This window comes from Enhydra lutris, unplaced genomic scaffold (assembly GCF_002288905.1).
Source record: "Enhydra lutris kenyoni isolate GAN:26980312 unplaced genomic scaffold, ASM228890v2 scaffoldscaffold90, whole genome shotgun sequence".
NCBI classification, from domain to species: Eukaryota; Metazoa; Chordata; class Mammalia; order Carnivora; family Mustelidae; genus Enhydra; species Enhydra lutris.
In genome coordinates, this window is record NW_019154174.1 from 5,406,569 (window position 1) to 5,432,214 (window position 25,646).

Consider the following 25,646-nt stretch of genomic DNA (forward strand, 5'->3'; position numbering starts at 1 on the left):
AAGCTTAACTGACTGAGCCACCCAGGCGCGCCCTGCCCCCCACCCCCCAAAAGGTGATTTTTCATGAAAATGACACGCAGGATCAATAAGACTGCTTATGCTAGAGATGGAGAGGAGGGGGAAGCAGCATCACAAAGAAACAGGAATTTTTCTTGCATTTTGTAAGAAATCATGGAGACACCTTGGCCAGAACATTGGGCACCAAAATAAAACAAAAGGAAACACACTGGTCTCTTCCCGTCCAGGCGAACCAAACCGGGGACACACTCTCCCGGGCGCACGACCAAATACAGACACTGACAAAACCGGTTCTCATTGGTTCGTGCAAATGCAGCCCCCCCGCACAGGCAGACGCACGACCCTGGGCCGAGGGGGGACAGATGCCACACACAAGCTTCAGGTGTACTTTCTTTATTGTCCTTCCTGCCCTTAGGGAGGTCCAGTTTCTTCACTGTCTTTCTTTTTTAGGGGCTTTTTTTTTTTTTTTTTTTGGCGACTGCCCCTCCATTCCCTGCCTCTTGCTCCCTATCTTGTCCTTTTGCTGGGACTGGGGGCACTTCCTTGGTGGCCCCTCGGAGCCTCAGTCAGGTAGGGTAAGTCCGGGGGTGGGGTGGTGGGGGGACAAGCAGGCCTGGGCCCCACCCCAGATACCAATTCTCTGATGCTCCGATTCTCCGTGGTCCTGTCTCCATGGCTGTGTGCTCCGGCCTCACCTAGGGCAAGGGAAGAGAGGGACCGTTCTCATCCTGGGTTCTCACCCTGCCTCTCCTGGTCACTTGCTCTGTGTCTCCAGAGAAGGACACTCTCCTCCCTGGGACTCTGTTTCCCTCCCCGTTAGCCAAATTTCCCTCCAATTGGAAAGATTCTGCATTTCCCCCTTTGCTCTGGTCCCTAGGACACTTGGAGTTGAATGTGTGTCTTGTTTTATTCTGAGTTGAGGCCAGAGTCCCTGGATCCCTTCTTCCCACCCGACCACACACATTCAGACATGTCCTTCCCAGGCAGAGGGCCCTTTGGGTCCCCTGACTCCTTACTTCCAGCTCTGTCTCAGGACCGTGCCCCTCGTCTTTTCCTCTCCGTATTCTGGAGCTTGGTCACCAGCTTCCTCTCATGGCCTCCAGGGCTGGGGCGGTTGGTGTTGGCGGCAGCTTCTCTCTTGGTGCGACCTTTCCGGCCTCCTGCTCCTGGGAACCAGGCAAGAGGCTGGGGTGAGGTGGACGGAGGCCTGGTACATCCAAGGAGAGGCAGAGGGGTGCCGGGAGTGCAGGGTGGAAGGAGGGAGACTGGGGAGCGGTGGCAGCATAGCTTTGGGGCAGTCAGGACCCCCGTTGCCCCCAACGTGGAGTGAGGGGCCCCTGATGGTCTCTTGTTGATCCCATATTCTAGGGGTACGCGAGGTCCCAGGGCTGAATAGGACAGCCCTCAATGGAAGAGGGGTTGGAAAGGGGTGACTTGAGGGGTCAAGTGAACAGGGTGGAGAATGGGTTGGAGGGTGGGGAGAAGGCTACGGAGGAATCCTAGTTGGGGGTGTGGAGGAAGCAGGAAGGTGATGGGGCCAGACCTTACCCATGTAGGAGTGAGATAGGCCATAGAGCTCGTACTCATCCAGGCTGGGGTCTCCATCCTCTGGGCCTCCAGGCTGTTGGGCTGGGCTGGCTGCTCTCGGGAAACTGGCCTTCATACCGGACTCTCTCTCTCTCTCTCTCTGTCGTCTTCGAAAGCTCTGTTTGTGTCTGGTTTCTCCACACCTCCCTGGTCACCAGCCCGACTTATAGGGCCACGTGTCCTCTTCAGGCTCTGTCTGATGCAATCTGGCCCTTTCCCAGAACCTGACCCAGTAAACAGCAATCACGAGGGGGAAAGAGTCGGTCGTGTGAGTCCCAGCCCCTTTCCCTCATCTCCTCCCTCTGACTGGGGCTCGCCCAGCTGGGTATTTTTCCACAGAGGAGATCCCCGCCCCTGAGGGAGGAGGAGGAAAGAGGCAGAGTGTGAGCATAAACAGTCCTTGGGATCATGGCCAGTGGGGATCCGAGGGCCTCACCTGGCTGACCCCTTCCGGTCGGTCCCCTCCCCCTGCCACACAGCTGACCCCCACCCAGTTCTGGCTCAGACACTCAGGTGGCAGATGGTGGAGAGAAGAACACACCCCAAACTAGGTCAGTGGTTCTCACCCCTAACGCACCCAACACCCCTTTTCGATAGGAAACTTCTGGAAAGCCCCCTTAATATCCCGAGCTGCGGGGGGGAGTGGGTCCCTAGGGAGTTTCCCTCACCCAAGAGGGAGCCTAGCAGAGTGGTTAAGAGTACGGATTCTGGAGCCAGCGGCCCTGGGCTCAATCCTTTCATCTGCTACTTCCTGGGTGACCCCAAACATGTCACCTTCCCTCTCTGTGCCCTGGTTTTCTCAACTGTAAAAACGAGGATGATGATAGCTTCGTTGACCTCCCAGAGTTGGCGAGAGAATCGAGCAAGAGTCCACAGGGAAGGACCCTTGCGAAGGTGCCTGGTACCATGTTCACTGCAACGCAGGAGCTATCCACAGAATTTCCAAACAGCTCAATCCTGCCGTCCCTAGGAGGTAAAGCAGACGTAAAAGGAAACAAATTTTTAAAAATTTTTCTTTTAAGATTTATTTATTCATTTGAGAGAGCATGAGCAAGGGGGAGGGAAGGGGGAGAAGCAGACTCCCCGCTGAGCAGGGAGCCCGATGTGGTAGTGGTGGAGGGGACTCGATCCCAGGACCCCAAGATCATGAGCTGAGCCAAAGGCAGGCACATAACCAACTGAGCCACCCAGGCGCCCCAGGAAGTCGATTTATAATGAAATAATGTCTTTCACAACGTGGATATACTGGGGTAGAAGACATTATGAAGTCCACAGGTGTTTGGACCTATTTCATATGAATTAAGGAAAGGGATTCGGAGAAGAAACGCATGAAACTGGTATTTTCCACCTTCGCCTGGAGGGATATGCCGAGCTGACCCAGAGAGGCCACTCCCTGTCCACTCATGTTTTCACTGAGGTATATGGGTCGGCTCCCATGGTCCCGGGCAGGAAAGGAGGCAGATACAACCTTCCACCTTTTTTATTTTTTTTAACCTCAGTGGTCTCCAGTACAATAGGACAGGCTGGGGCAAGGCCAAGTGGGTGGTCGTTCTCTGCTCCTGTTCCCACTTCACCGTGAGTCCATTCGAACACTGTTTCCTCTCAGTGTTACCTAATTTCACCTCCCCCCCATCAAACCCTGTAATAACCCAGTCCCGTCCTTTGCTTCACAAGAAGAGATACTTCTGCTTGCGTTTCTCCTTGACCTGAGCCAGAATTAAATTTAGTTTTTGTTTTTCAGGTTTGGTTGATTTGTGAATTCTTGAATATCCAGGAAATGAAAGTGAGGTCACTTGAATAAAACACAGTTTGGGATAATTACGTAAGGGCCCCGGGGAAGGCCACCCCCAAATGTGCCGCTTTTGCATGTTGGTTATTTTAAATAAAAATTACCTAAGAGACAACCGGTGTGAGGAGGGCTCTCAGACCCTCCTCTGAACCCCGGAAAGCAAGACATAAAATTCCCAAGTAAAAGATCCGCTCCCTGGACCAGGAGGTAAAGAGACATCCTTTCTTTTTTTCTTTCTTTCTTTTTTTTTAACTAATTTACAAAGTTTTCTATGTCTTTTCAATTCCTCCCAGTTTTATTGTCTCTTTGTCTAAAAAGATAAAAACTACCTGCCTCAGTCATTTCCTGAGGTCTTAATTTCATGACACATGACACACATAATAAAACTTTGCTTTTCTGGGTTGTTAATCTGTCTCGTGTAAATTTAATTTTTTTTTTTTTTTTTTTTTAAGATTTCACTCATTTACCCGACAGACAGATATCACAAGTAGGTGGCGGGGTGGGGGTAGCAGGTTCCCCGCTGAGCAGAGAGCCCGATGTGGGGCTCGATCCCAGGACCCTGGGATCATGACCCGAGCCAAAGGCAGAGGCTTTAACCCACTGAGCCACCCAGGTGCCCCTCAATTTAATTCTTAGTCCAGCTGGAAGGTACTGAAGGCTAGGAGGAGAAGTTTTCCTCCCCACTAATAATAACACACTCCACGGTAAGAGAAAGAGCAAAGTAATCATAAGCAAAGATAACATACCCAGACAAATTAAGGTGGAAACCACAAGGAGATATGGGTCCTTTTTTTTTTTTTTAAGATTTTATTTATTTATTTGAGAGAGAGTAGGAGCACTGGGGAGGGGCAGAGGGAGAGGGAGATGCTTCACTGACTGAGCCCCCCAGGCGCCCAAGATATGGGGTTCTTCCAAGGCAGTGGGCTGGGACGCCTGGGTGGCTCAGTGGGTTAAGTCTCTGCCTTTGGCTCGGGTCATGATCTCAGGGTCCTGGGATCGAGCCCCACATCGGGCTCTCTGCTCAGTGGGGAACCTGCTTCCCCCTCTCGCTCTGCCTGCCTCTCTGCCTACTTGTGATCTCTGTCTGTCAAATAAATAAATAAAATCTTTAAAAAAAAAAAAAAGGTGGTGGGTTTCACCACTACCTGGGATGGGGTAGGTTCTAGGCTCAGGTCATTGGAGATAAGTGTTTTCGCTTCTTGACTGTGTAGCAGGACACTCAAATGCCTGCAGGATGTGGTTCAATTCTGCATGTGACTGTCCTGCTCGGCCTGCCTGCCTGTCACTGTGACTACCAAGAACACCCCCACAAATTCCCCATTACTAGCTCACTTCTTGGGCTCACTTCTGACTTTCCATCTGCTCATCGGGAAAGGGTAGATGGAGAGAGCACCGCTGGGTGGGGGGGAAGGGCTTGGTCCTGAGCCAGCATGGTGTGGACTGCTTTTTCCAGCGATCTTCAAAGAAGGGAAACTGAAGCTCAGAGAGACTTGCTCAAGGTCACAAGGCTGGTGAGTGGTGAAGGATTCTCCCCACCACTGAGGTCTACCTGATCCCAGTTCCAGCCTGGTTCTAAGTCAGCACAGCCAGCCAAACACTGGCAAAGGTTTGGCAACTGTGTGTGTGTCAAGCGCTTGTCAGGGATTCCTTCTTCCTGCCCTCCCTCCCCCTACTTTGGACCAGGCTGGGTGCTAAGAATGCCCCATTTTTACCCCATTACCCTAATTTTTTAAAAATTATTTTATTTATCTATTTGACAGAGAGTAAGCACAAGCAGGGGGAACAGCAGAGGCAGAGGTAGAAGCAGACTCTGCTGAGCAAGGATCCCAATGTGGGGCTTGATCCCAGTACCCCGAGATCATGAGCTGAGCCGAAGGCAGATGCTTAATGACTGAGCCCCCATGCACCCCCAAATTACCCTCATTTTATTACACTTTCTCCATATTGTACAGTCAGTCAGCACTAATTTTTTGTTTACTTCTCCATGAGTTGTTCCCCCAAGAAGGCAGTCCTGGGGGCGCATGGGTGGCTCAGTGGATTAAGCCTCTGCCTTCAGCTCAGGTCATGATCTCAGGGTCCTGGGATTGAGCCCCGCATCGGGCTCTCGGCTCAGTGAGGAGCCTGCTTCCCCCTCTCTCTCTGCCTGCCTCTCTGCCTACTTGTGATCTCTCTCTCTGTCAAATAAATAAATAAAATCTTAAAAAAAAAAAAATAAGAATGCAGTCCTGGTTTGGTTTAGTTAGTGGTTAAAGGACTAGGCTGTGCATCCAGACAGCCTGGGTCCAAAGCTGGGTTCTTGCCCTCAGACAAGTTATTTAGCCTCTCTGTACCTCAGTGTCCTCATTTGTATGATGAGATTGATAATAATACCTACCTGGAGGGATTGTTGTGAGGATTAAAAGGGCCAGTTCTTGTGAAGGCTCCGCCCAGTGCCTGGAACAAAGTGAGTGGTCAATAAATTACCATTATCACCATTCACAAGGGCAGGAATCTTGTCTATCTTACTGTAACCCTCCAGGCCTGGCCCACAGTCAAGGCTCAATAAATGATCAGTTGAATTCACCAAGCTATTTTAACAATGGTGGGTTTTAAAGCTTCCAGGTCCTCTGCTCTGGGGGGAACTGAGAGGCCCAACTCTAGTCCCACTGAAGACGATGAAGACACTAGGGCCATCCTCCGCAGAGCCAGCAGAGAACATCTCCCTGTCCTTGATCTTGCACTTGATGGAAAAATAAAGTCTCGATCCTGGGCGGGGCAGGGCAGGCAGAGGGAGGGTGGCCAAGAGAGAAGAGACTTTGGGGAACGCATGGCACGGACCTCCAGGGCCCAGAAGGTGACTCAGTGGGAAAAGGTGTGTATGTGTAATCAGCCACAAGGAAGTTTGTTTTCTTTCTGCATGTGATTGTACCTTCACGATGCTCCAAGAAATCTCTTGCCCAACAGGCATGCCTATTACAAGCCAGCGTGATCAGCCCAAACTAAATCCAGGGGGCTGGGGGGCTCTCAGAAGGGTACCCAACCCAATAGGGAGTGGGGAGGGTGGGGAGGGTGCAGGGGTGAGAAGAGAATCAGGGCAGGCTTCCTAGAGGCAGTGAAGCCTAAACAAGAGTGACTGGGAAAGACAGCAAGATAAACCCACCTGCCCAAGTTAAACCACCCAAGTCAGGAAAGCCTGGACAGCCTGGTGGATGTGCAGAAATCTTTGGCTTCAAGGATCTGGAGATTCCCAGGTTCGAACGCAGAGTATGTCATCATGCCGGCTTGGGGCCATCACTGTGTACCAAGGAGACCCAAGAAACATAAATGCAGTGAAACAATACGGGTCTGTATTGACTTTAGAGCGGCAGCCCAGAGAAGCCCCGAGCCCAGCAGCTGACGTGCAGTTATCCCTGGCTATGTGATAGAATGACCTTGAATATAAAGGGATGTAATCTTTTTTAAAAAGATTTTTGTTTATTCCTTGGAGAGCGAGCCCACGAGAGAGGAGAGAGAGAGCACACAAGCAAAGGGAGAGGCAGAGAAAGAGAGAGAAGCAGGCTCCCCGCTGAGCAGGGAGCCTGATGTGAGGCTCCACCCCAGGACCCTGAGATCAGCATCGGAACAGAGGGCAGACGCTTAATTGACTGAGCCCCCCAGGAGACCCTGGATGCAGTCTTTTGATGGGCAGTTTGGTGATACTAGTAATTTTTTTTTTAAACGAAAGGCTTTTTAAAAAATTTTTATTTATTTATCAGAGAAAGAAAGAGCACAAGCAGGCAGAGAGGCAGGCAGAGGGAGAAGTGGACTCCCCACTGAGCAAGGAGCCCAATGTGGGACTCGATCCCAGGACACTGGGATTATGACCTGAGCTGAAGGCAGCGGCTTAACCAACTGAGCCACCCAGGCGTTCCTATACTAGTAATGTTAAACACTCATCCCCACCCCCCATACCACTCTGCTCGTAATAGTGAAAAACTGGAAACAACCTAAGCGTCCACCAAGAAGTAATCAGGTGATCAGGATCCTTCCATGAAATCCTCCGTAGCCATTAACCAGAATAAGCTGTGTCTCCAGCTGTGAGGAGAAAGTCGTCTGTAATACATTGGTGAATGAAAAAATCACGTTGCAAAACATTATGTACAATCCTAATTAGTCTTTCTCTTTTTACTGTTTTTAAAAGATGTCATCTATTTATTTGCGAGAGATGGACAGAGATAGCGACAGAGAGCATGAACAGGGAGGACAGGGAGAAAGAGCCTCCCAGGCATCCCAATTATTCTTTTTTTAAAAGTTTTATTGATTTAAGTAATCTCTACCCCCAATGGGGGCTCAAACTCACGACGCCAAGATCAAGACTCATGCTCTTCTGACTGAGCCAGCCAGACACCCCCAGTTTGGTGTTATTTTTAAAATACTCTCTGTCTCTCTAGTTCTATTGCCAAGTACGTGATGTTTCAGCACACAGATCATCTGGCATAGAAAGAAGGAAGTTTACGTGGCTCCCGCTTACCCAAGTGTAGACAGTAAGATTTTTCCAAACCCTGTAACTTACATTGTCTCTTTAGAGGCGTAGTATAGACGACTTCTTCTTTTTTTAAGATTTGAGAGACAGAGAGCATGAGCAGGATGGGGGTGGGCAGACGGAGAGGGAGAGGCAGACTCCCTGCGGAGCCGGGAGCCCAATGCAGGACTCCACCCCAGGACCCTGAGATTGTAGCCTGAGCCAAAGGCAGACACTTAACCAACTGAGCCACCCAGTCACCCAGGCACGGTATAGACTTTTAGTTAAGCTAAAATTTTTATATCAACTGGGTCACGTCGCAGAGCTCAGGAGGGGGGGACGTCAGGACACCGGGGCACCCAGCATACAGCTACACTCGTGAAGAACGGAACAAAATGGATTTCAGAAAATCTCAAGCAGCCCTATAAGCCAGTCTGTTCAGCTCATGTTACCATATATTCTCCAATCAATTTCACTTTGTCAACATAGCTTGAGTCGTCAAAAATGCGGACATACAAAAAAAGGACATACATAACAACAATGTCCACTTTTGTAAAATGATGATATTTACCTCCAGTGAGGAGTCCTGTCTCTTCAAGTCCCAAATCCATTTCTCGCTGGGGTCATGGTGTCTGATGTCTGATGCTGTCACTTCTGTGTTCACAGGCTCACTCTCTCTGCTGGGCAGTTTGGCATGTTCCTGGTAGAATAAATACACAGAGGTCCTTAACGTCCGGTTGTCTGTTCAAATAACCAGGTGGACGGGGTACCTGGGTGGCTCAGTGGGTGAAGTGTCTGCCTTCGGCTCAGGTCATGATTTTGGTCCTGGGATAGAGCCCCAGGAGGGAGAAACCCACACTCAGTGGGGAGTCTGCTCCTCCCTCTCCCTCTGCCCCTCCCCCTGCCTGTGTTATCTCTCATCTCTCTCTCTGTCTCTCAAATAAAAATCTTAAAAAAAGAAACAAAACAAAGTGGACAATATCACCTTAAAATTTCTGGTGAGGGCTTCTTGGATAGGTTCACAATCCTTGACTGTATAAATTCCAATCCAGATTTTATGCGATCTAGCTGACTTTCTATCCAACCACTCCTGGATGGTGAGGTGCTTCTGGGACCCCTTACAGAAGAAGTACTGGTCTTCGAAGGGGGCATCCTGCCTGAGGAATGTCCAGAGAATCCTGGGGGTCCGTCAAAGCGATCTCTGAGCCTGTTCCATCTGATACAACATTCCATACTAACAGAGGAAAGTCTATTCAAATAATATATTCAAATAATAAAGACCATCATCTTGGAGCTGCTGTCACCCATGGAACCTCAGGCTAATCTTATTTTTGTAAGCAAAATCATTGTAGTTATTGTAAAAGAACAAAAACAAAAACGAGAGGAGGGGAGATCAGGGGATGGTACACAGTGGTCATACCCTAGACTAGGATAATGCAAAATGTATACTTTCTCCATTACAGATTCTAGATTGCTGAAATGTGTGGCTTCCTACAGTGTATACCTATTTTAGAAGTGACGGGGGATACGGGGGATTAAAGCCATTTTTAAGAGCTAATGTATTGTAGCCCCTTCCTCCCTCGGGTTCCATGCACACAACGCCACCTTCTGGTCGTGCTGTGCCTTCTTTTGTATGTGCTGGGGATACGAAGCAGTAAGTGTGAACAGCTTCCCCACCTGCCTCCCGTGGGAGGTCAGATCCAACTGAACAGCCCATAACCAAACCAAATGAGAGTTCAGTCAGTCTATGCACTGCAAGCCAATGAACACTGACACCAAGCTTTTGCCGTGAAGGAAGATAGGCTATTTATTGGTGTGGTGTCACTGAGGGAGTTGATGCTCCAAAGTCCCACTCCCTGATGGCTTACAAGTGAGGGTTTTTAAGGGCAAAATTTGGGGCTAGGCTAAGCTTCTGAGAAGGTGGATGCTTTTGATTGGAGACCCATGAAGTCGTGTTAACGGACGTGACCTAGTTGCTTCTCGTGTTGCTCTGTCTGGTCCCAGGAAGGTCTACACGTGGGTAAGCTCATTTGGTTGAATTCTTTCATGTTCCTTGGAATGGTAAGCAAGCATTCCCATCTCTTGGGCCTGGAGCTCTATGTTCCCTGGCGAGTCCAGCCATCCCTGGGGGTGACATGACCTCTAGGTAGGTCTGTCATCAGAACTAACAAGATGGATGTGGGCTTCAAGCCTTTTTTTGTTTTGTTCAAGTGGGTAATGGGTAGGCATGAACAGGGACAAGGTGAGAGAGGGGCATCTGGCTTTCCACAGAAGGAGCCTGAAGCCCCTTGGCAAAAAGCCAGCTATGAAGGGGGAGAAAGCAAAGAGAGGGGAGAGATGTGAGTATTGCCCTCAACAGGGGAACTCTGTGAAGGGAGTGTTAGGAAGTTGTTAAGGGAGTGTTAGGAAGCCATGCTGTGTAACTCCCTCTGCAGGTCCTCAAGAGACCTTCAGTCAAGATCCCTGTGACTTCAAGGCTTTTTAGAAAGGATTTCAGATGTGATGCTCCAATCCAGTGAGACTAAAGGGCAGACCAGAGGGCCCAGTCTTTTTTTTTTTTTTTTTTTTTGCCACTGTGGCTTTCTTACAGAAAGGGACTCTGCTGTCCAAGCAAAGGGAGTGTTCTGGTCAGCACCACAGTTTTAAATCTCCCCATATAACTTAGCGGGTTCTGGTTTACACATCAGTCTCTTGTGAGTCACACCAGTGCGCGTCTACACTGAGAGGTTGCTAGCAAAATGGGATTTCTGGGAAAAAAAGAACACTCTGGACAAACGGATGAGGGCAGACAATTTAAGGGGCTATTAGTCTCACCTGGCAGTTATACTGCCCAGAAAAATCCTCACATTGGCCACAAGAGGGCAGGCTTGAGACTGTTCTCCGTGACGCTGTTTGTAGTAGCCAGTAGTTGGGACATCCATCACGCAATTTAGACACATATCACACGACAATGTGAGTGTCCATTATGAAATATTGCACAGTTATTCTAAGTAACGGGCACACACAGCACCAAGGACAAGTCTTAAAAGCATCGTGCTGAGTGAGAAAAATGAGAAACTCAATGAGGTTTCTAGCACAATACCATTTAGGTAAATTAAAAATCCATGCATACAAGACAACACGCGTGTTTGACAAAGACACTCTCACACACACTGGGGAAGGGAGGAGAAGTAAAGCAATAAGGGCCATAAATAGAATAAACAAGCGAGAGGGTATCCAGAGCCCAATGATTACAGTCTGTCAGGAAGCAAGCAAAGAGTAGCCCAACCTCTACATCTGGGAATAAACAATTAAAAGGTCTTACAGTTGTTTAGGCAAGTGTGGCTTAGACCAGGGCACATGTGGTGGAGATGAAAAGTGGATGGAGCATGTGATACGAATGAAACACATAAACCATATTTAACGTATACAGTATGTGGCCAACAAATGAGAACTGTTCCTATTTATTATTGAACCAATCAACATGGAATTTCTTGGTCAGCACTAGGAGATTTAGTGATCCATTCCCCTTAGGAGGGTGACCTTGCCTGACACAATGTATTCTTGGCTAATAATACCCTTTTTTCCCCCGCTCCCTCTCTGTCTTCAAAAACCTTTCCTTTTCTTCAGCTCGATGGAACTCCTTTGATTTGTCAGATGGGATGCTGCCTGATTCATGAATCATTCCACAAAACCAATTTCACCTTTTAAGTTACTCAGTCGAATTTTTGTTGTTTAACAGTAGAAACATCAGAGATTACAGATAAATTCTGTGACTAAGGTCAATAGTTGACATTCAGGAGAGACAGCTTCTGAGACCACTACAAACGCGAAATTTGTGAAATCCTCGCCAGCATAAGCTTCTTAAAAATGCAGGATGTAGAGCTGAGACTGGGTCGGTGGTCAGGCCATTCAGTGAGATAGAGACTTCAAAAAGAAACAAGCTTGATGGCAAAAAAAATGTTGTGTTAATTTGGGGATGAAATAGTTTGTATTGAAGTCTGAGATTCTTCTAAGTGCGTAGATAAATATTGAGGGCCTGTGATGTGCCCTCATAGGTACTAGGAATGTATTAAGTACTAGGAATACAAAGGTGAACAAAACAGATGATTCTAATCTTATTGAGCCGGCAAGTGTAAAAATAAACGAAATAAATGTTAATTTCAAGCTTTGGTAGGGGTTATGTAAGAAACCATAAGATACTAAGATGTAAAGTAATGTAGTTTAATATTTATTCATGTCCTTAACACGTTCCTGGGAAATCTCCCCTAAAAGTGCAATTTCTGGGTCTACGGATCTACTTGTTTTAATTTGTTTAAAATTTTTTTCAAATAGACCTTATATTTTGGAGCAGTTTGAGGTTTAAAAAAATTTTTTTTAATTATCTTACAGAGGTTTGGGGGAATGACAGAGGATGCTGAAAACATGAGTGCCCTAGCGTGTTAAAACGTTCAGCCGGCCAGTCGGGCGTAGTGTGATACAAAGTAAAAACTACATATCCCAAGGAGCAGCGCGGCACGTCACAGAGAAAGTACGGCGCGTGCGTGGAGGGGGTTCGCGCTGCGACTGGCTCATAAAAGGAAAAAAGCGTGTGCGGGTCTCGACGTGCCGCGAATCTTCGAACGCAAGCGCGTTATGATCTTCAGAATTTGAAAAAGGGTTCGAGGGGCGCGCCCGCGCCTGCCGTCGTAATTGCGAGCGCGACGTGCCTATTCCGCCGGTGGCTTGTCAGGTGGGGATGGGTCGCGGTCTGGGGCCCCCGGGGAATGGGGGTAGCGGAGGGCCGGGGGTCCCTGCCCCCCCCCCCCCCCCCCCCCCCGCCCCCGGTACGTTCCCATTCCCGAGCCTCCCAGAAGCGGCTCTCGAGGGGCGGTGCGCACGCGCCCTGGGCGGGGAGAGGCGGGGCTAGGGAAGGGAGGGCCCGCGCCAGCGGTGTTGGGATCTGCGCGTGCGCGGGCCGGCTCGGCCAGGAGGGGAAGCGGGCGAGCGCGGTGCCGGCCGCGCAGGCGGCGGAGGCGGGGTTCTGAGCCCAGGCGCGAGAAGACGGTGTCTGAGGATAATAAGCTCCCGTTAATGAGATAACTATTCGCCCTCCAGAGACTTCAGTGGCCTCCTCGTCTCTCTGCGCCCATTTGCAGCATGAGGTCCAGATCTTTGAACCCGCCCCAGTCTAGGCCCCCGCCACTCCACTTGAGATAGCACTTACGTTGTAACTACCAGTGGTCCCTCGGTCGCCACATCCAGTGTTCTGTTCGTTCTCACTCCCGTAGCAATGGTTGGTGCGGGTCATCACTGCCCTTTCTTGGGGCACGTTTTTCATTTGATTTGTGGAACATTCTGTTCTTTAGCCTCAGCTCTCTGGTTTCTCCTTTGCTCTCCGGAGCTATCCGTTTCAAGACTTTTAAGTATAAATACCGTCTCGGGCGCTCTCAGATTTCCGTCTTCAACCCAGTGCTCTACCTTGAACCCCAGATTGACGTCTCTTAAAATGTCAAATCGGTATCTCAAAGATGTCCAGAACTGAAATTTTGAGTCTTATCCTCTCACATACCTTCACCTTCCCCAGTCTTCCCATTCTTCCACTTGCTTAGGCCAAACACTGAGTTATTCTTGGTGGGTTTTGCACCCGCCCCCTTTCCTTTTAGTACCTATTTGCCCTTGAGGCTTTGAAGTTTCACTACTGGCACTTAGTCTCTCAAAGAGATACTCTGTCAAAAAGATATTCTCTTTGGCGCTTGGTCCTGTTTGCCTGAGAATTTGTGTTTTCAGTTTTTCAGTATTCCCTGTCATCGTTTATTCAAATTTATCCATGTACCTATTGTGTTCTCTGTGTTCCTTTAAGAGTGTTTACTTCACCGACGAATAAGTATATGGAAGTATTTGTTTAAAGTTTGTGTTCCTTTCTGGACCGAATTTCGTAAGCAAGGCAGGGACACTTTTTTGTCATTCACTGTTGTCTATCTCTTTCTTTCTTTTTTTTTTTTAAGATTTTATTTATTTATTTGACAGAGAGAGAGGGATCACAAGCAGGGGGAGTGGAAGAGGGAGAAGCAGGCGCCTCGCCGAGCAGGCAGCCCAATGCGGGGCTCGATCGCAGGACCCCGGGATCATGACCTGAGCAGAAGACAGACACTTAAGGACTGAGCCACCCAGACGCCCCACTGTTGTCTATTTGTAGCTTGTCACAGAGTGGGTATTTGACAAATACTTCTGAGGGAATGAATTTATAGAGAAGTACCTCTTCTCCATAAGTGGGGAGTAGACTGTCCCCCTTAGAGTCTAATAGCTAATTGGGGTGCCTGGGTGGCTCTGTTGGTTAAGCGTCCAACTCTTGATCTCAGCTCAGGTCTTAATCTTGGGGTCATAAGCTTGGGCCTCGCATTTTGGGGTCATGAGTTCAGGCCCCACGTCTGGCCCACATTGGACTCCATGCTGTGTTGGACTCCATGCCGGGCATGGAGCTTACTTTAAAAAAAAAAAAAGGCAACTCATTTTTTTTTTTTCTGAGGTTCGAGTGAAGGTATTTAATAGTCCAGCTCCAGAATTGTTGAAAGACTATTTTAAGAGATATTCAGGATTCAGTTTGGTTCAGTGATCTATTTTGAAGACTTAGTAGGTGCCAGGCCCTGTGCTAGTTGTGGGGAATATTAAAGAGGAATACAACTGCATGGCAGTCTTCTAAGAGCTCATGGTCTCCAGGAGAGACAGGTAAGTGAAACAGTCACTCGGCGTATGTGTGACAAGTGCAAGAACAGAAGTTTGACCACTGTGCTTTGGAAGATTTGACTGCCATTGGCATCAGGGCAGATGAGTGGGGCCTGGGGCAGCCAGATCCCCCTGCCATACTTTTCTGGCTCTGAGCAGCTTTGTTCTTTTACACGAGTCTGCTATTCACATGTGACTGTAAGTATTCCGTTCTGTGCGTGCTCCGGTGTGAAGAAGGCTGGCAAGCGCCACTGTAGAAGTGTTAGCTTTGCTGCTAGTTGATTTGGACCCTGAAAGATGAGCAAATTTGAGACCCAGGGGAGACAGGGGGAAGGATCAGGGAGCATTTCAGGCAGGCATGACAGAAGCACCAAAGCGTGTGCTTGTTTGGAATGTGGGCTCTGGAATTGCTAACTGTGGTTATCGTGTGCTGTTGCTGTTTGAGAGGGCCGGGCTGTCTGGGATCTGAAGAAGGGCCTTGGCAGTGTTTTGTAGGGGCGCCTGGCTGGCTCAGTCAGAGGAGCATGCGGCTCGTGATCTTGGGGTCATGAGTTCAAGCCCCATGTTGGGTGTAAAGATTGCTTAAATTTAGCTTCAGAAAAAAAAAAACTTAAAAAAAAAAAAAAGGTGCTCTGTAAACCACAGTGTTTGTTTCATAATCAGCTGACCCAACTGTGGGCACCCTATTCTCAGGGGGTAGGTCCATCAGCATCCATCAGCAGCAGCTTTAGTGACCCAACCTTCTGGAGCTGGAAATGGGGACATGTAGTAAGTCACAGGCCTTTCGAACCCCAGTTCTAAAATTGTGTACAAAGAGCCTTACAAAGATTTTATTTTATTTTTTTGGCCAACCAATATACAGCCTTCATTTTTTTTTAAAGATTTTATTTATTTAGGGGCGCCTGGGTGGCTCAGTGGGTTAAAGCCGCTGCCTTTGGCTCAGGTCATGATCCCAGGGTCCTGGGATCGAGCCTCACATCGGGCTCTCTGCTCAGCGGGGAGCCTGCTTCCCTTCCTTTCTCTCTGCTTGCCTCTCTGCCTACTTGTGATATGTCTGTCAAATAAATAAATAAAATCTTTAAAAAAAAGATTTTATTTATTTATTTGACAGAGAGAGAGAGAGATCACAAGTAGGCAGAGAGGCAGGCATAGAGAGAGGAGGAAGCAGGCTCCCTGCTGAGCAGAGAGTCCGACTCAGGGCTTGATCCCAGGACCCTGGGATCATGACCTGAGCTGAAGGCAGAGGCTTAACCCACTGAACCACCCAGGCGTCCCTACAGCCTTCATTTGTAACATAATTTTGTACATCTGGAGTATGAGAGTAATCCTTTTACAAATGGAACTGATTGGTCGGATGAACGACGACAAAACCAAACTGGTATTTCTGGGAATCCACAGGAGTTTAAGTTTCAGGTCCAGCCAAGAAGTTTGTCACAGTCTCTTTCAGCTCAGCATCTGACTGTTCTGAGATCTTTCCATCCATCCTTCTATGCCCGACAGGGCTTGGTGCTGGCTGATGACATGAGCCAGGAAAGCGTGCTCAAATTTTGTGATCTTGCCGGGCTCCAATTTATCAAGATACCCTCTTCCACCAGCATAAGTAACAGCCACTTGTTCTTTGGTAGCTGTGGAAGAATACTGTCCTTGCTTCAGCAACTCAGTCGGTTGCATGCCGTGTCTCAAGAGTTGTTAAGTGGCAACATCAAAGTCAGAACTGAACTGGGGAAAGGCAGCAACCTCACGATACTGAGCCAATTCCAGCTTCGTGGTGCCTGCCACCTCCTTCATGGCCCTGGTTTGGGAAGCAGATCCCACATGGGACACAGACAAGCCAACGATAATGGCAGGGAGGATTCCTCTGTAGAACAACTAACTCTGTTTCCAAGAAGATCTGTCCGTCAGTGGTGGAAATGACGTCTGTAAGAATATAAGCAGACACATCGCCAGCTCGTGTTTCTGTGACTGGGAAAGCAGTCAAGGAGCCACCACCAAAGGAAGCATTCGTTTTGGCTGCTTTCTCTAGCAGACGGTGGTGTAGGTAGAACACACGGGATCAGCCTCACGAACAGGGGCTGGCGGAGCAGCAGAGACATCTGATGGTAAGTGACAGCCTGTTCAATAGATGATCAAAGCATGTTTGCCATTATATCTAAAATATTCTCCCATAGAACCACCAGGATAAGGAGCCAGGTGCTGAAATGGAGTGGCGTCAGGAGAGTAGCTGAAGCCACAACGGTGTACCTCACGGCCTTTGCATCTGGAGGGCTCATCGCCAGCTGAGCACCCGTGGGTCCCCTCTGACCAACAGCAGTGTAGATACTGTGTAGCTTCTGCTTTTCATCAGGTCTATTGTTGGAACATTTCTGGTTAATGATTGCATCCAGAGCCGTTGGTATTTTGCCAGTCTGTCGGTCCCCAGTAACCTGCTCACGCTGACCAGGACCAGTGGGCAACAAGCTCTCCGCAGCCTTCATGCCAGTCTACATTGGTTTGCGCACAGAGATTCAAGGAACGATCCCAGGGCCTTTCAGGCCAACTCCCCTATGGGTCTGGGAACCAACTGGACCCTTTCCATCAGTGGCATTACCAAGGGCATCTGCAGCACGGCCCAGTAACTTCTCACCAACTGGAACGTCCCCGGTGGCGCCTGTTCTCTTCATGATACCGCCTTCCTCAATTAGTTTATCATTTCCAAACACAACAATACCACCATCGTCAGCTTCCAAGTTCAGAGACATACCCTGTAAACCTGAAGAAAACTCCACCATTCCCTGTGCCCGAACATTTCTCAGCACACGTACACGGGCACTGACATCATCCGTGCTTAGGACACGGCCAGCCTCTTCAAGGTCAACAGAGGTACCAGCTCTAAGAATATGCTCTTCAAGAACAGAGGACACTTCAGCAGTGCCAATCTTCCGAAGATGGGTGTTAGAGGTATGGAGGTTCCTTGCAGCAGTGAAGGGTGATCCCAAAGCATTTTTGGGGAACAGCCCGGCCCGCCGAGGGAGGGCACAGGCCATGGCTGTGGCGACGTGCGCAGACAGCATCTTCTCAGCTTCTCCTCCGGGCGGGTGGCGGGGTGGGGAGGGGGTCACTGCAGCCACAGCCTCCGGACTGACTGCCTTACAGAGACTTTCATTGAATCTCCTATAGAATTTTGCTGTATCGTCTGCACTGAAACAAAATACCCAATTTACATCGCTCCAGGATTTGTGGTCTCTGTATCCATGTAGTAGAAGCCAGTGTGTTGAACATCGAACCAATGGGGTTTGGATGTTGATCATACTAAGGACTGTTTGAGCCTTAAGACTTAGGTGGTAGAGTCAGATCTGGATTTGAGTCCCACCTCTACCACTTACGACTTGCGTGACCTGGGTAAAGTCCCTGATTTCTCCAAGACTCTGGTTTCCACAGTGCTAAATGAAGAGTACGGCACTCACTCTGCAGGACCATTAGGAGAGTTAGATGGGATCAATTTATGTAGAAGTGCTTAGCGCATAGTAGGTATTCAGTAAGGAATAACTGTCCTGATCGCCTTTACTTTTCTATCTCTTTTTATCAGGCACCACCATGAATCACCATTGACAGTTAAATGGCAGTTTCCAGTAGACGAAATGATTCTACTTCTGTCATCTCTTTTGCTATCGAATAAGCTGAGCTTGTTATAAGGCCTGAAATTGGGAGGGAGAGCACAGATTTTAGTTTGCAGTTTTGCAGTTACCTGTATTTTCCAAGTTACCCCGCATAATTTAACCAATCTGAACTTGTTTCCCCAGCTATAGAGAGGGTGTGCTTATGGGATTAGTATAAGGTTTCAGTGAGAATCCCTAGTGTAGGCTCTGGTCTGGAAGCATGGTAGGTATTAGGGAAAAGAAAAGAGCATCTCCTTAACTTTTTTCAAACCCGTTGATGAATGGAGGTTGTTGTGATGGTGGCCAGATTGAGAGTATGGGATCTTAGCGTAGGGTCTTAGAAGCCTGCCTTCCCTTTGATTCAGAACAAAGCGCTTACCGTCTTAAGCTCTGTAGGATTAATGTTAGAGAGGTTTAAGTATAGCCTGTTTGGATTTGTTTGAATGAGGCCTTGGCTTTTAGAGAAGGGCTAGAGAGCAGGTCTGGACTGGATAGGTAGCAGTTAATACGTCCTTTGTCCCTATCAGACTTCCCAGTTGCAGTTAACAGAAAGTGAGCCCAAACCAGTTCAAGCAGAAGAGGAGTGTCTGTTAGACTCTAACTGAAAAGTTCTGGGTCTAGCAGCTTCAGGCACGGTTATATCCAGAAACCAAACTGACGTCCCCAGGATTTTTTATGTTTTTCAGCACTATTTCTCTCCACATTGGTTTCTCTCTTAGGCAGGCAAAAGCCTCCATCATTTCCAGGCTTCCCTGCTACTCTCTTAGCAACCAACTGAAAGAGGGTATCTCTCTGCAGGTAGATGGCTCCTAGCCAAAGATGATAAGTTGATTTGGACCAGACTTGGGTCGCATACGTCTTCCTGAGCCAGTCATGTTGGTCAGGAGAATGGAATACTCCCACCTTTGGAGCCAAGGGGAGGAACAGTTTCCGAAAGAGAAATTGGAGTCCTATTACCGAAACAGAGGAAAGGTGATGGGAGAATGCTCAGAGGTCGCTTCCTGTAGTGGTGGAGTAGCTCGTATTACGCCGAGCCTTCTGCAAATAACAATTATAAACTGCGCACCCACGCGCACAAAAACAAATGACAATCCCCTAACTGGTTAAGTGCAGCAGGAGGGGGTACCCAGAAGACAGGGTGGCCCTGGGGTGTCTCTTGTTTGTTGTTTTTCATGCCTTGTCACTAATAAAGACTCACCTTGGAAACGAGATAGCCATGCAGAAGGAATTCCAGATTTTTTTTTTTAAGATTTTATTTATTTATTTGACAGACAGAGACACAGTGAAAGAGGGAACAGAAGCAGGGTTAGTGCGAGAGGGAGAAGCAGGCTTCCCACTGAGCAGAGAGCCCAATGTGGGGCTCGATCCCAGGAGCCTGGGATCATGACCTGAGCCGAAGGCAGACACTTAACGACTGAGCCACCCAGGCGCCCCCCAGATTCTTGATGTGAAAGTCATTTTACCTAAATGTCCCATCAGCTGATGAATGCAAAAACAAAATGAGGTCTGTCCGTACACAGGATATCAGCCGTAAAAGGAGCGAAATACAAGCGGACAGTACAGACGAACCTTGAAGATACTGTGCTCGGTGAAGGGAGCCAAGTCTCTTCAGGCCACGTGCTGTGTGATTCTGTTTCTAAGGAAGTGTCCAGAAAAGAAAGATCTGTGAACATTTGCCCATGGCTGAGGAGAGGAGGGACTGGGGGTAGGGGGCGGTGACTGCCGTTGGGTACAGATTTGGGGAGGTCTTGAAGATATCCTAAAATCAGGTGGCGGTGATGGTTGCACAGCCTTGTGACTCTACTACAAAGCCACGGACTTGAACATGAAGGAAGCCAAGTAAGGTCGTGGAAAGGCAGTACCTTCAACCTCATTGGTCTCCGGAGATGTCTAGATTGAAACCACAGTGAGAATCCCCTTCCTGCTAGCCAGAACGGCTGAAAATGGTTTTAAATGAAATGAAGATGGCCACACTGTGCAGGGCAAGGATGGCGAGCAACTGAAACTTCATTCGTTGTTGCGGGAGTGGGATCTGCTACACCTTCTGGGGGGAAGAGTCTGGTTGGGTACTTTCCTGGAAAGTCACACATCCAGCTCAGGCCCAAGGGCTTAAGAAAAATGAACGTATGTCTGAAAAAACCACTTCTGTATGACTGCTCCTTAGTTTTATTCATGGTGGCCCCAAGCTGGGAAGAGCCCAGGTGCCCTCAGAACAGAGCTGGCCAAACAGGTTTGTTCAGATGCGCGTGAGAGAGAACACCACTCAGCGATAGAAAAGGACAAACTCCTGATGCACACGCCGCATGTTCAGAGAGTCCATACGCTAAAGAATGTGGATGGCACGATTACATTTCCTCATTTTTTTAAAGATTTTAATTAATTTATGTAGAGAGAAGGCATATGTGAGCAGGGGAAGGGGCAGAGGGAGAGAGGGAATCCCGAGCCAACCCTGTGCGACCCTTTGCACTGGCAGAGCCCAGCTCAGGGCTCCATCTCACGACCTTGAGATCATGACTTGAGCAGAAATCAGGAGTCAGTTCCACCAACTGAGCCACTCAGGGGCCCCATGATTACATTTCTTTTTTTTTTTTTTTAAGATTTTATTTATTTATTTGCCAGAGAGAGAGAGAGAGAGAGAGAGCACGAGCACAGGCAGGCCAAGTGGCAGCAGAGGCAGAGGGAGAAGCAGGCTCCCTGCCGAGCAAGGACCCCGATGTGGGACTCGATCCCAGGACGCTGGGATCATGACCTGAGCTGAAGGCAGCTGCTTAACCAACTGAGCCACCCAGGCATCCCCATGATTACATTTCTATGAAGTTCCAGAATGGGGGAAATCATCTGTAGTGAGAAATGTCAGAATGGTGGTTCCCTCTGTGGTAGAAATAGCCAGCGTGGCTCCTAAATCAGTGCTGAGAAGAGAGGGCCAGGAGCCAAAAAGTTCACAGTGTTGGGCCTTGCCTCAAAATTTGTAAGAAAGCCTGAAACCTTTCAGACTTTGCCCAGCCTCTCGAGGTTGGGAATCCTGATGGGATCAGCTGGGGCCAGAAGCCACTTCCTCCCAGCTCAGAACTCTGGCCTTTCCATCCTGTATGGTTCCATGCCCGCTGCTTTGTTCCCATAGGCTTGGCATTGGCTGTGTTTTCTGGGGGAAATCGAAGCTCGGGACGGATCTGGAGATAGTTCGTTGTAAAACTGTAAAGTGAGGTGGTTCTCCCAGGCAAGGCTTTGCCCAGTAGGCAGGAGAGCCCTCCTCAACGGTGCAGACTCTGTGTGGCCCTTCAGCGTTGCTGCCCTCGGGCTCGGGAGTGATGCATCTATCTGTGTTTTCTTCTCCCTGGGCGTTCGGCTGCTCCACTTAGCACTTAGCACAGTCGCCGTTTTTTCCTGGCAGTTCCCTGACCTCCCCCATTCCCAGACAAGGAGGGGGTATAGCTCACGTTCACTCAGCGTGTACGTGGTGGCAGGCGCCGCCTGGGCCTGCCTTATGTTGTTGCTCCTCAGGTGGGCGCTCTGGTTCTTCCTGAGACCTGGAAAGGCTCAGGAGCTCCCCAAGGGTGAGTCTGTGGCCTTGTGAGAACTTAGCAGCTGTTCTGCCCCTGGTCCCCTTCTTGGAACGCTCCTCAAGTACGCATATCAGTTCGTTTGTCTGTTGGCTGTTTTGCCAGTGGTATATTTCATATTTTTATATGACTTCATAATTCTCTGAGTGCTGGACATGCCGTTCACCTCTTCCTGTGTTTGCCAGAGTGGTTTCTGACCAGCAGCTGCCAAGCCCTCTCTACATTCCAGGCTTTGTTTTGGGTGCCAAGACACGAAGATGAATAAAACTGTTCTTGTACTTCAGGGGCTGGGAGTGTGAGAAGTGGGCTCCCACACAAGCAGAAATCAGTTTGACAAGAGCATATGCACGCTGATGGCCGTTCTGTCGCATGTGCAGAGAGGGGCACACAGAATGAAAATCATTTCAGGTTGCTGGGACTTGCTTTAATGATTCTTTAATATTGTTACTCCATTTTTTTTTCTGCCAGATTAGGAAAAAGAGGGAAGAGGTGTGTGGCCAGAGTGCTCTGGGGATCCAGGGGAGTTCCTGACTCCTGAGTGGTTTAGGAGGGCCCCAGGAAGAGGGGGCCATTGAGCAGGAAGAACCTGCTGGCATTTATCTGTTAGGTTGTGGGGGAGGGGACATCCAGGTAGTGGAACAGCTTCACGGTCCACTTGCTGAGTTGGTGACCAGGTCGTTCCAGAGAAAGGAGTGGTTTTTTTGTCAAATCACGAGGTGAGATTTTCTTAGGCAGGGCGCCACCCAGCAGGCAGGGCAACCCTCCAGATTGCTGTCACCCGTGTCCACACTTCTCAGTATTTCACGCTGTATAGAAATGAGGGGAGATGAAAGCCTTTTAAAAACCATTGGTAACCATTCATACGAGAGGGAATCCCGATAATTGGTGTAGGGGCTGAGTGTCAGAGGCTGAAGGTCTCCAGAAATGGGGCCCACCTGCCCACTGCTGCCTGCTTTGGTATCTGATCTACTCCCTCCCCTCCAGACCATGTGGGTCCACTTTTCCAGCCAATGCGCTGCAAGTGTCTTCCTCCAACTCTTGGTCTGTGTGTCTGTCTGTGCATCTTCCATTTGCAGAAGGTTTGAGGAGGTAACACGCTTTTTTTTTTTCCTCCTGTGTATCCATGGGATACCTCTAGAGAAATACCCAAGAAACATTGCTGGTGGTTTCTAGGGCTGGGAGATTTCATTGTACTTCTGGTATCACTTGAATTTTTTTATTATGTGCATATGTTTTGTATATATATATATTAAAAAAATTTTTAAAGAGAAACAGGCTTTGTGGCCAACCATGATGAGGTGCAGAAATGGGATGATACTGTGATAATGTGAGGAGAGCCCCAGCTAAGAGAGTGACAGGTGTGGTGGAAGGGAGGGGCTGGCTTTGAGAGAAATTTTTGAGGCAAAATCCCTAGAATTTGAAGAGAGTAGATCAGGGAGGTGGGGTTGTAGATGGTCAAGGAGGAGGGATGGATAACTCTGGGATTTGCAGCCTGGGAAGCTAGCTGAACAGCGATAGATGCCATCAACCCCCATCTAGAAGGCAGGGCAGGGCAAGAAGTAGGAGTTGTCTTGAGGGGCATCTGGGTTGAGCCTCAGGTGGCAGCTGGAAATATGAGCTGGGAACCTTGGAGAGAGGTCAGGGCTGATGAGCTCCATTTGGAAGTTTTGGAATATGGGGCCTTACAGCCGATGAGATGCCCAGGGAGTGGGTAGAGACAGAGAAGGTCTTCCTGGGGTGATGGTCCTTTGGGGTGGAGGAGGGAGCAGCAGAAAGACCGTGCAGGGTGGTTGGAAAAACGGGGGGACCGGAGGCCTGGAAATCCATAGAGCAGAGCTTTGAGAAGCAGCGTGTGGTCAGGTACTTAGTGCAGTGGAAAGGTCCAAGAGGGGGCAAGAGATCATGGAGGACTGAGGTAGAGCCACGCCGTGGTGGGTTGAGGTGTGAACAGCAGTAGAAGTGCACATGGTGGGTACCACATGCCAGCCCCGAGCTAGGTAGAAGGGGGAGTGAGCCCCACCCTCAGAGACAGACCAGCTGGGGAGGAGACAAAAACACACAAAGAGGATTTTAATAGGATTTGATAGGCACTGTGAGAGGTGCACAGGATGTTACGTAGAGAAAGGGGACTTAACTCAGCCTAGGAGCCTGGGGGTGGGGCTGGGGGCATTGGGGTTCTGACCGTGGCTGGTGGAAGGAGATGACTTGGTAAGTAAGCCACGTCTTACAGACTAAGTAGTTAACTCATGCAGAGATTTAGGGCTGCAAGGTGCCTGCAAGAAGGGCATCCCAGATAGAGGGAACAGCATGGGGCTAAGAAATTACATGGTGTGTGGTCAAAAACAGAAGAGCTGGGAATGGCTGGAATATGAAGTATGAGGCAGGCAGTGGTGAGATGAGGAGGGTGGGGGCAGGTGGCCTGTGGGGTGGGGACAGAGTGGGGATGGGACGGAAGCCTCTTCATCGAGTCAGTGTGGTGTGTGAAGGTCTTGACTTCTCTCCAGGCAGGGGTTGAAAGCTTTGCGAGGGGGACATGACCACGCTTGTCTTTTAGATGGGAGGTTTTAGGACCTCGCAGAGGGTGGATTTGATGGAGAGGAGAATGCAGAACGGGGTGGGGAGGCCAGTGGTGTGGTGGGAAACGGGGCGGGGCGTGAAGGCCACGAAGGAGGGGATGGGTTTATGGGGCAGTAAGTCAGCAGGAGTGGTGACTGATGAGACATAGGGAGGAAGGCTTTGAAACTCTTGATGTTTCCAGCACAGGCGGCTGAATGGGTTAAGGACACATCAACAGGGAAGGAGTGTGGGCTGGGCGGGGGTGGGGGGCTGGTGGGGGGAGACTGGTTTTGGACATCCTGTTTTTTTTTTTGTTTTTTTTTTTTTAAGTTCTATTGAGCTAAAAGTTCATGTACCGTATAATTCACCCATTCAAAGCACACGATTCATTGTTAGGTTTTTTAAAGTACATTCACAGACTTGTACAACCATCCATTATTTAATTTAAGAGTATTTTCTGGACACATTGATTTAAAGTTTTTTTTTTAAACTGTAGACTATTTCTAGCATACACAAGTAGAGAGGTTCATGTAAGGAGTATCTCTGTCAAACGGGGATTTGAGGTCTTCTCCAGTAGAGCTGTATAGCTGGCATGAAAATAAGATTCTGAATCTTGGGGGAGTCCTAGGGGCTGGTGGTGGATCTGGAAGTCGGTGCCTCCTCACAGGAGCCAGGGAAAAGCCTGCATTTAACAACGAAGCTTGGAATCATTGATGCAGGAAATTCAAAATGGACCTCATGGCAGGTGTGGGGTAGGGCTCAGGGCGGGAGAGAGGTCTTGTGTGAAGTACAAACAATGATAAAGTTCCTGCCAGGTCCTTAATGACCTGTCCGCGGTGCTTATTGATGTCAGGGGATTGTCGATAAAAGCGGAGGCGCGTGCTTGTGCCCAAGGAGCTTCCAGTCTGGCTGGGGAAGAAACGGCCAGTTTTTAAAGGAAGAGTCCAATAAGAGACAAGTTTGGTTTTGGGGGGACAGTTCAGCAGAGTAGAAACCTAGGACTTCAGCTAGCTGGACCCAGACCCAGGTCTGAGGGCAGTAGCAAACACACTGAGAAGGTTCGAAATGTCCGACAGAATCACTGGGAAGGATAACCAGTTTACGTGACTGCACTGTGGGTGCGCCTGCTGCCGTCGGTGTTAGTGACGCTGCGAAGTACAGTCCCTCCACCCCACCCCGGGGTCCAGCTTGGGGGCTTGCCTTGGTTTTACTCTGCAGGGGTGTGGGCAGGTAGAGGGCAAGTGGTTCCATCTAGGATTCCTGCTTCAGTTAGCTGGAGAGAGAACAGCCCTCTTCCATGCTAACCAGTCCCTTCTGGGATCTTTCTACTGAGCTCT

At 49.1% G+C, this 25,646-nt stretch overlaps 2 protein-coding genes and 1 pseudogene across 2 annotated transcripts in view; 1 reads left to right on the top strand and 2 right to left on the bottom strand.

The window, feature by feature from the left end:
• Positions 1–467: 467 nt before the first annotated feature.
• On the bottom strand, positions 468–1,833 carry LOC111162318 (nuclear protein 1, transcriptional regulator). The gene is made up of 3 exons (XM_022526671.1): positions 1,567–1,833; positions 1,035–1,184; positions 468–713 (listed from the first exon to the last, which is right to left on the bottom strand). The coding sequence occupies exons 1-2, from the start codon at positions 1,679–1,681 to the stop codon at positions 1,048–1,050; spliced, it is 252 nt and encodes an 83-aa protein (XP_022382379.1). The 5' UTR covers positions 1,682–1,833; the 3' UTR covers positions 468–713; positions 1,035–1,047.
• Positions 1,834–12,385: 10,552 nt separating this feature from the next.
• LOC111162232 (SAGA complex associated factor 29) overlaps positions 12,386–25,646 on the top strand; it is a 29,494-nt gene continuing 16,233 nt past the window's right edge. The window contains exon 1 of the mRNA XM_022526500.1: positions 12,386–12,585. The gene's annotated coding sequence lies outside the window, so the exon portion shown is untranslated. The remainder of the gene's footprint in view (positions 12,586–25,646) is intronic.
• Positions 15,961–17,608, bottom strand: LOC111162202 (annotated as a pseudogene).

Bases quoted from the DNA above. Each gene is read 5' to 3' on its own strand.
- LOC111162318 (XM_022526671.1), bottom strand. From the start codon at position 1,681: ATGAAGGCCAGTTTCCCGAGAGCAGCCAGCCCAGCCCAACAGCCTGGA. The intron at 1,185-1,566 runs GTAAGGTCTGGC...CCTGGTTCCCAG, and splicing joins CCTATCTCACTCCTACATGG to GAGCAGGAGGCCGGAAAGGT.